The 10,637-nt window shown below is 45.9% G+C and overlaps 1 protein-coding gene across 6 annotated transcripts in view; it reads left to right on the top strand.

Annotated features, from left to right (window-relative positions):
* The window catches only part of ICA1 (islet cell autoantigen 1), a 122,545-nt gene that overhangs the window by 32,969 nt on the left and 78,939 nt on the right, over positions 1 to 10,637 (top strand). For 5 of the 6 annotated variants that reach the window (XM_019533823.1, XM_019533831.1, XM_019533850.1 and 2 more), the window contains one exon: positions 1,953 to 2,151. In XM_019533823.1, coding sequence (XP_019389368.1) covers positions 1,953 to 2,151 — 199 coding nt within the window. Of the gene's footprint in view, positions 1 to 1,952; positions 2,158 to 10,637 lie in introns of those variants that run through there. The other variant, XM_019533855.1, reaches the window with a different exon arrangement.

The raw sequence follows: 10,637 nt of genomic DNA, 5'->3' as shown, positions 1-10,637 counted from the left end.
AGCGTGTGGGGGATCCTCTCTGGCTCCGTGATTGGCTGTGGGAGGACCCCAGGTGTTCCCCCCCCCCCAACCCAGGAGGCACCAGTTGCCAAGCCTGGGGGTGGAGGGGAGACCCCCACACGCTTTGTGGTGGACCAGAAGTACCAGAACTGGATCCACTTCTGGGTCTGCTGCCGGGATGCTCCCATGGCACACTCCATCCGCCCCACAATCTCAGCATTCATGAGCTATGCCTGGTACCTCAAGGTACGTAGAAAAAACATATGTGTCTGTGGCAGAATCGTTGAATCTCCTCGAATCAAACAGAGGCTTCCGATTGATTTGGAGAGCTCAGTGGGTCTCCTGATTAGATTTGGATTCAGAGATTCAACCTCCGAAGCGGGCCGAATCTCCTCCGAATCGAATCAATGACCAACATTTCACACAGCCCTGCTTTCTAAGGTTTTATTACTTTTAAGGTTAATTTCCCTTAGCAAGTTTTTTTGTCTTCATTTTTAATTGACATAAATACAGGATTACATGTTCAGACACTAAAGAATGCGTTTAAAAATGCTCCTCTTTCATTGACTTCAAGTTTCAAATTTTGTATAGCGAAATCATGATTTGCACAAAATACACACAAAGGGTAAAAAGGGATGTCACCAAGCAAAGTGGATGGCCTGTCAGAGCTGATCTACTTCATTGGGTGAATTGCACATTACCTGTGGTCCCACATCCCATAGGAACCCAGTGCAGGACCATGGGCAACGTGTTCTCCTTGCTCGGGGATTTGCCATGTCCCTTATTAGTCCATCCTCCTTGCCAGGACCCATGTTCACCCATGTGTCACACAGAGGCACAGGTTGGTGCAGAGGCACAGGGCAGCTCAGGACTGGGGGCAAACTCCATCAGCCTGAGCCTTCACACTGGCACTTGTGCCGACCCATAATTCCACATGTCAACCTGTGCTTCATGTCCTGACAAGGAGGCACGGGGCAGTATGCAATCCTGGAGAATTCCTGGTACCCCCCGACACTGGGACCCATGCAGATCCATACATTACACAGAGGGATGGGTCTGCAGATGCCAGCAAGAAGGCATGGGACACCAGGAGTTCCCTAGGTCTCATGCCGACTTGTGCCTTCTTGCCAGGACCACACCAGACTGTCTCTACATGAAGCACAGGTTCTTGCACAGGTCCTGGTATGGAGGCATGGGGCCACATGGGTTTTAGTTTGGAGGCACAGGCCCTGGGTCTCATGCTTTGGTGTCAGTACCTCTATGGGCTTTTTCTGCTTTTAGAGATGCACCCCTGGAGATCCTGGGGCAGGTCTCTGTAAGCAGGGAACCCCAACTTTTCCTGCTTAGAGAGAGTCGCCCTGAGATTCTGTAAGTGGGAAAAGCCAGGCAGGTGCTCGGGGGCTTGAGGGACCAAATCCTGTGTGGGAAGTCCAAGGATGCTCAGGATCTGGCCCCTCAGGCATCCAGAGCACCTGGCTTGGGGCAGCTAGAGAATGTGGACAGCTCTGGGCTGCCCAGGCTCTCCTGTTACAGAGTCAATAGAGGTCTGCCACAGTAAAGTGGCACTATTTTACATTACCTCTTGTTGCAGCCACTAATGGCTGTACACATACCATCTGCCAGCCCGGGTGCCAAAACATGGCATACAAAGGCATTTTGATGCATGTGCCTCAGGATGGATGGCAGAGGAGAGGGTCCAGGCTATACCGCAACAAGGATCAGACCCCTCGCGGCTCCCCCACCATCTGCCCCTGGCATGCCAACATCTTACAAGTTGAGGTGGTATTTTTGCCACACTGCCCAAAAATATTGCTGACCCTTGGTCTAATCTGTCAGTTTCATGCATGTTAGAGAAGCCTCTGTTAAATTTCTTTTTCTTTTGATTATGATTCAAGATTATACTTTTATGATGGGGGGTCAGTTTAAAATTCTATTTTTTCCCCCCTGTTTAGATTAGCTTTGCGTACTCCTTTGAGCAGGCTGTATCAAGAAGTGGAGACTTTTAGATATAGGGCTATCTCAGATACCTGGCTGACAGTAAACCGAATGGAACAGTATCGAACTGAATACCGAGGGGCGCTACTGTGGATGAAAGATGTCTCTCAAGAGCTGGATCCTGATCTTTACAAGCAGATGGAGAAGTTCAGGAAGGTATGAAGTTTCTTGTAGTTTGCTGGAGGGGGAATGCCTGATGAATGGTGATGAAGTGTGATTTTTTGCGTCCTTTGAGGAAGTTATAATTGAGCAGCACTAAGGATCTTATTAATCATAATTGATCTTTTTCCATGAGACAGAATTCCACATCAGATTAATTGATATATTATATCTTTCATAGAAGAAAAGTCTGTAGGGAAAGATATGGTAGCAAGAAATCATGGGGTTTTTTAAGTGACTGGTTGTAATTAGATGTATAATTTTGTATTTCATATAATATATATGGTTAAACATGCTTATCTGATTTTAAACATTTTACTGAGATGGAGGCTTGAATTATTCAGAGAAAGAGATACATATGTACTCAGTAAGAGTGCAGGAAGTTCTACATGGATTAATGGAAATATCTTAATGCCTGTAGCTGAACTGAATCCTTTGGACACTGTTAAAGCCCAACATTTTTAAAATAGGCTAGAATTTTTTTAAATTTTAGTTGCTCATATTTTTCCGTTTCCCTCACATTTCAACACCCATCTGGAATAAGTGAGCATTCACCCTACAAATATCAGATTCCCTCAGTCTATTTTAAATTTGGCAGCCTAAAAGAAGGGAGGCCCCCAGGTCATTAGCCTGTTCCGAAAATTATGAATCAGAGAGTTCGTGCTTTCTGGTAGCAGCATTTGGCTTCTAGGAATCCCCCTACAAAAGGGGTCAGCAGCTTTTTGCCAGTGTGGGCCAAAGCTTGTGACCCATTAGTGCTTATGGGCCAGAAGTCTTTGTCCCCTGAAGCAGCCAGCTCCTTGCAGTCACACTTGCTGCAGATTCCCAATCCCTTTAGAGCAAGGGAAGTACAGATATGTTGGAACAACAGTCTTTGCATGGGGAAGGGGGAGGGAGCACTAAAGAGGGAGTGGGCAGCGTGGCACAGCTCTGTGCCAACAATGCCCTGTGCCAGATAAGACTTTTATGGGGCCAGATCTGGCCTGTGGACTGCAGGTTGCCAATCCCTGCTCTGCAGTGTTCATTTAGTCTTGGCAGCTGTTCTTCTGTCAGGCTGTCAAGCTAGCAGGATGTTTGTTGTTCTGAATCTGAATTGGAATGAAGGTTAAGAGGCATGACTCGAAGACAGAGACTCTTTCTTCAGTAAATCTGTTTTTTAATTTCCACCAGAATTTGTGTAATATCCTTAATCAGTGGCTTGAGAATTGGAAGTTACTTTTGGTGTCTCTTTACTCTTAAAGATTTGTAATGTGTGAAAGATAACTTGCCTTGATATTTTAAATATCTGGGCCCCAAAATTCAAAATATTTTGAGAAAAAATAAATAATATGATCATGCTATATCAGGGGTGGCCAGTTATTTCAGCTGAAGGGCCTCTCAATGAGTTTTGGTGAGCTGTCGAGGGCCACAAAGGTAGCCTTGCCTGTTGACAGGTGCCCAAACCCCTGGTCACCATATTAGGACCAGAAGTCCTGACCCATGACCTTTGCCACCGGAAGTCCTTCCCCTTGCCCCTAGAAGTACAGGCGACCTTTGCCATTCATGGAGGATACGGTCTCGTATCCCTTGTGAATGGCGAAATCTGTGAATAAGGCACTGCGTTCATGAATGCGGTGACCCCAGCGGCTGGAGTGGGGGATGGGGCACGGCTCCGGCAGTGATGGCAGGAGCCTGGTGGCAGCAAGTGTGGAGCTTCCGAGGAGCTCCTGTAAGTGTATAAAGTGCATTTAAAATGCGGGTTCAGTATTCGTGAATATTTGAAACCGTGAATGCCAAACCCACAAATAGAGAGGGTTTCCTGCACTCCTTTTGGGAAGGGGATTTGCCATCTTGGAACAGGAAAAAAACCCATTATACTGTATACTAAAAATCAAATATTAACAATAGCATATTTAATTTTATTTAAAAGAATATTTTTGTCCTGATTTGTGTGTGTTTTGCTATGTGTATATAGAGGTGATTGCATAATACTTCAAAATGAAGTCATATTCTTGTATATTGTGGGGAGGTATGGGTGGGTGGGTATGGAGTTTGTGGGGGACTATAGGTGTGTGTGGTGGATGTGGATGGGTGGTTATGGGGGATTTATGAGGGTGATATGTTTGTGGGGATGTGTGGGTGGGTATGAGGTTTGTGGGGGGCTGTATGTGTGGGGGAGTGTGGGTGCATGTGTGTGATGGGGTGTGTGAATGTAGCAGTACACAGGGCTCCCCCCCAGAGGTGCACAAGTGTGTGTCTGGGGGAGGGTGCGGGTGAGCGCAGTATTTGTGGGGTGTGTGATTGCGTGCTGGGGAGGGTATGACTATGCGGTTTGCATTTATGGTGGGGTATGCATAGGAGCCCCCCGCACATGCCTCCCTGAGCTGTTCAGCCCCTGCCTCTGCCACTGCGAATAGCATGCAGCCCCAGCACACCCCATGCCTGCTCTGGACTCACCCCCGTTAGAGTAGATCAGCCGGAACCCAGGCACAGCCCAGACCTGGCCCACTCTGCGCCACCCACCCGTGGCGCATCCTGCTGCCCCCTGGGCACGCAGCAGGACTGGGGCGGCTCTGTGGTGAAACTGCCTGTCTAGGCAGCCCTGGTGGCAGCAGCTCTTTCTGGCTGCTGCTGCCACAAGCCCCAGTCCTGCAGTACCAGTGGGGACCTGTGTACACATCCCTGACCCTGCACACCCTGTGCCTGCTCTGGGCTTGCCTGCCTAGGCTCAGCAATGACAGCACAAGACTGTTGTTCAGCGCAGGGGGAAAAGTGGCCTTTCCCCCTTGCTGCTGCCAGCACTTCCTGGTGTAGCCTCCTACAGCCCGCACCGGGTTGCCCTGGATCTGCTCTGCGCTGCCCCACCGGGCAGCTCAGACATGGTGGTGACATGGCATACACCAGCGCAGGCTCCAAGTGGCCACACCAGGAGGTGCCAGCAGTGGTGAGGGGGAGAGGCCACTTTTACCTGACACTGAGCAGTACTTCTGTCCCGCGCTACTGCTGCTGAGCCTGGGTGGGAAAGCCTGGAGCAGTTGTGGGGTCGGGGCTGTGCAGCACAGCTGGAAGGAACCACCGTTACCTGGACTGCCTAGAAAGGCAGTCCAGCTACAGAGCTGCCCTAGCCCTGCTGTAAGCCCAGGAGGCAGCAGGACCCGCCGCAGTTTCCAGTGCCTGGGCCAGGCAGAACCGAAGTACCCACTGCAGGCCAGACCACAGGCTGTATTTTGCCCACCCCTGTGCTATGTAATCTAATGAGTTTTGGGTTTTGAGGATTTAAAGAGTTGAATAAAACACCATGTTAAAGAAGACTCAACACATGTAGTTCATGGTAATATTATTTTTCAATGCAAGTTGTGAGAATAGCAGTTGGATAGGGCTGGAATAGCTAGAATTCAAAGCTATTTATGTTGTTTTTCTGTAATGCACTAGTATAGTATAAGTCTAGGAATTCCATGGGACCAAACCTGTACTTTATTATGTCCAATGGGAATATTTTAAATGGCATGTTCTCTGATGTGAAATAACTATTAGGGTTCTAAGCCCCATCCAATTGCTTATGTAAAAATGATTTATTGAAACTGCATTAAAATAGAATGTTTAAGTAGCTGGAAAGTAGTATTGTCATTGTCCTACAGAAATAATGTATATCTTTTTGTGAAACAAGTGCTATAGAAGCTATAAATTATATAAATGATACAATTATTAAGATAGTGTATGTTTTGTATAGGAAACTGCTATCTTTCAAATCTTGTCTCTGAAATTTGCTGTCCTTCAGAGTTGCAATGCTTAAAAGCAGCAAGGTAGATAAGCCATTTTAAACAACCTTTAGGTGTATTGTACCAGCTTTAAAACAAAATTCCTACAAGCCAAATGTTTTGAGTTCCTGTTAATACTGAAAAACAGTTTTGCTTGTTGCAGCTACAGAAATAGGGAACTAGTTTTATGTAAGTGGATGCCAAAGTTCTGTAGCTTTCCATCAGAACAAGGTTAAAAATTTAGTAATGAGATCTCCAGTATTTTCCCTTCTTTTTGGTAGTTGTTTAACAGTGACACGCAAAGAAATGCTAGCAAAACGTGTTTTTGAATAATAGTAATGTACCTGCCTACTGACAAGCCCTACATTTCCTCTTTTACAGATGCTACATGAACCTTGTTTTTGAGTGTTTTGAAGTTTCTTAGCCACCATATAGAAAATTATTTTCATTGTTTCCTGTCACTTTAGTGAAAAATTGAATTCCTTGAACTTAGATTTTTGTACCTGGATTTTATCTAACAGGTTACAGTAGAATATATGCTACTTAATGAACTGACACAGAGGCAGGCAAAATATGACGTGTGCCACAAATGGTATGGGCAGCCTCCGTATGCGCTGACTTATTTTTGTGGAGAGGCCTAAGATAGACATGTGGAAAGTAGGGGTGCTCCGCTAGAGGTTTGCTTGGACAATACCAATAACCAATTATTCACCAGTCATATTGGCCAATACTGATCTGATAACTGATTTACAGGAGCACAGCCTGGCAAGCGTGCAACGCAGCGCCCTACAAGTAAGTTTGTGGCAGGTGAAGGGACATGGGGGGCAGATTGAGGCCCCCATGATCAGGGAGTGGGGCTCGGACTAAGGCGCTGCACAGCCGGGGCAGTGAATGATATGCTGGGGCAGGGAGCAGGATGGAGCTGCGGGATGGAGTGGTTCGTCCAGGGCATCAGTGTTCCAGCACTTAAAAATGGCAGCAGCTGTGCTTGAACTAAAGCTAGTGAAATCAGCTTTAGTTGAAGCACCGCTGCCAGCATTTTGAAGTGCAGGGTTGCTTTTAGGTGCAGAGTCAAATGGGGCAAGAGTGGATGTGGGCTGCCCTGCAGCCTTTTGCCCTGGGAGCCATGCACTGGCTGCACTGCATCCCCAGCCTGCCAGGTGGCAGGAAGCACAACTCACTGCCCCCACTACTAGTATGCGGCCAGCGTGCAGCTCCTGGAGCAAAAGGCAGCAGAGCGGACAGCCTTGAGCCTGCAGTAGGCAGCCTACATCCACCCCATGCACAAATCTGAGGGGCACATGTCCCTGGGGGGTGCATACAATGGGGAGCTGCCCCCCTCACGTCCTCCCACCCACTCCCCAGACCCCCTGGACAAGGTACCCACTGCTCCATCCTGCTCCCCACCCTGGCCCCAGGTTCCCATTCACTGCCCTAGCTGGGCAGCACCCCCAGCCCCTTCCCTGCCTTTGTCCCACTCCCTCCTTCACCATGAAGGCCTTTATCTGGCGCTCCACTTCCCTTTCCCTCTGCAGATTTACATGCAGGGCACTGCTCTCCATGCTGCAGTGCTGCATTCCTAGACATGTGCAGCTGCATTCATGTGCACAGCAGCCAGGGGCCCTGGCTATAAGACATGTTGTATTTATTGGTACATTTATTGGCTACACCAGCCAAAAAAAGCTGGTAGCCGATAATGTTAATTTTCCTCTTATCAGTGCTGATCCAATATGGCACCAATATATCGGTGTACCTCTAGCGGAAAGTTTTACGCATTTCAACTGACCGCCCTCTTCCCGAGGAGGGCCAGGGCCCTTGGGGCCCCCATATACTTGGCATCTCTTGACGCCCTCTTTGTGTGGCACGTGGCAGAACAGGGAGGAGACAGGTAGCACAGCACAGGTAGGATAGCAGGCAGAAAGCACAGCAGCAAAATTGGCAGGTGGCACGTAGAAGGAAGCAGAAAGCAGAGCAGCATATCACGTAGGGAGCAGAGGTCTGGGAGAAGAATCAGGGCAGCAGATTAGGCAGGGGATGGGTATCAAAGTGGCACTGCGGAGGCCATGGTGCTAATTAGTGGCATGCCTGCCCAAAAGTTTGGCCCTCACTGAATTAGCAGATCAGTTTAAACAGTGATCAGACACTGCAGTTGAGTAGTTGAGTTATTTTGTTCTTTGGAAGTAGCTCAGTTACTTTGCTCTTAGTTCTTTTGCTTGCAAGTCTAAATTATGCCATAGTGTGGCAGCATTTTACTGGATATTTTTGATTAGCTTGGGACCTAAATAATTACAATTGAGAAGTCACACTGTAGTTTTGTGTTTAGAAAGTGGTTTTACAAACAGAAGAATAAAATTTTTAAATATCAATGCTGTAGTTGAAAAAGAACTGTTTGTTTTGTCATTCATCTATGGGTAGTTAGTGAGGTTGAATTCCAGAACTGGAAGGGTTGTTTTTAAAAATATAATTGTGCTGTTCTGTCTTTTAATTGTAAAGATCCCAAGCTTTTAACTATCACCTTCTTAGCTTTCAAGAAAAAATATGTTTGAGTGATCTTCTTTATTTTAGTAGTTTTTATATCACTTGGTACTATGACTGTTTACTCAAATATGTAGCTTTCCCTAGTGTGCTTCTAAATATAATTATTTATATAGAATTCATTGCTAATGCTTTTAGAGACAAAAAATAAGTTGATTTGGAGGACTGGTTTTGAAAATGTACAGACTAAAAACCAGCAGTCTAGTCACTATTTTCAGAGGCATTAAAATTGGTTTTAATACTAGCATATTAGTTGCTGCTCTGTCAAAAGAGCTGAGGTATTTAAGCATGTTTCATTTGCTGTGTGCTGGACATCATCCTGGATCAAACAGAAAATCTTCACATTCAGTTATTTTTTTTTATGTTGCTTTTACAGTAACCCGGTGATTGCATTTTCATGGGTCAGATGGGAGATGGCATAGAACACAACTCTGCTGTAACCTGATTCTGGCCTGCCCACGTTGCAGTGGGCATGCAAGCAAAATTGTTCAGGAATCGATACTGCTTACAGTTTCGAAGGACGTACCAGGTCTGTCACAACTGATATACTTGACTTGGACAGCATCTTAGAACACATATCCATGCAGAGAGCCTGGGAATATGCACTTAGAGGCAGACAGACTAACCCACATGTACTCAGGCCAGTGGAGAATACAGGACACAGTAACATGGATATGAATTTGCTATGAGGATACTTGTACCAGACTCATGTAGCTGAGGTGCAGAGTTAGCATTTTCCTTAGAATTTGGGTACTACTATTTCAGGAACAACCTCCTGTAATATGATTGCCCCAGGCTTTCTTGCCATTGTTGTCATGCATCCCATTGTAAGAGAAGTCTTATGTGTTATATCAGGGGTGTTGATTGTAGCTGTGTTGGTCTAAGGACATAGGCAGACAAGGTTAGGTAAAGAAATGCCTAATCTGCCCTGTTTTCCTCTTGTATTTTCCATCCATGTGTTTGCTGCCTCTTCTTTTTGAGATTTGTTACTGTTACTAATGCAGACTGATACCTTTCTAGATCTTCCATATTGGAGCCTCTTATTCAAGCAGAGACGGTTGTAAGTTTGTGGAGGAGGGGAATTAGGAATAGTTGGACAGTATTCTTCTGCATTAGCTCATCTCTCTCTGTTTTGCTTCAGACAACTACTTTTCCTAGCAGCTCTGCTTCAGTCTTCATCAAAAAAAGCATAGGGAAAAATAAACTGAAGAATTACGAAGTGGAAGAAGTGATGCAAAGGCTTAGCTGTCAGAGCAGCTTTATAATATTCTCTTGTGGGTTTCCTTTGCTTTGGAGTATGTTACAAGTCCTATATCCTCATGGTAGTTGGTAATAGATGTCATTATAAGATCTTGAATATCTGTATCCAACCTGGGAGAAAGGAAACAGCTTTGAAGGTGAGAAAGATTATAACCTTAGTTTCTGAGCCATATGTGGAAACCAAGCTAAAATCTAACTGTGTAAGAACTTCCAACTTTGCTGGGAGTCAGCAAACTGGGTGGTAGGCCTCCTGCCCCCCACCTCCCAAATTCCCCACCCTTTGCTATGGACCCCAGATTTACAAATCTCCAACATGTGCCTACAGCTGATGAGGCATTTCATTCTAAATTCAGGAGGCTCTGACTGGCATTGGACACCAAACCACAAATGGCAAATTCTGCAGTTGAGCAAGAGGTAGACACTTAATTCATCTGAAATTTTAAAATGAAAAATGTGAGCCCAAGGAAAACTTCTGGAATGCGTTGTATATCAGGAATAGTTTCATATGTGTGTAGATGATTTCAAGGCACTACAAATCAAAGACTTTTTCCCCCAAGTATCTATACCACTGGTGTTTTTATGGATTTGGGTAGTATAATAACTAGCCACTGTTAAGTTACTGGTGTGCTTAAAAAGGAAAACATAAGATGAGAGCAGTGCCCGCTTTTTCCCCCCTCAGCTTCACCATATCTATTTTACAATGCAAAAGGGGCTTTCCTGTGGCTTGTGAGAAATGTTTCTTTTCTGAGATAGGTGGGGGCTTGTCAGCATTTCAGAGGGAGTGAGGGACCTCAGCATTTTGTAAACCAAGATCTGCTGTTGTGTATGTGATCTGAACTGAGCCCTTGTTGTCAACTTCAGCATAGTCTCCCTTGGCCAGGGAGAACGGAGGCACTGGTCTCCTTTCTCTGTGTTCTGTTTGAGATAAATACAAACCATTTAGCATGAATT

This window comes from Crocodylus porosus, unplaced genomic scaffold (genome assembly GCF_001723895.1).
Source record: "Crocodylus porosus isolate Cpor-Errol unplaced genomic scaffold, CroPor_comp1, whole genome shotgun sequence".
Classification (NCBI taxonomy): domain Eukaryota; kingdom Metazoa; phylum Chordata; order Crocodylia; family Crocodylidae; genus Crocodylus; species Crocodylus porosus.
This window is presented reverse-complemented; position numbering and strand designations above follow the sequence as displayed.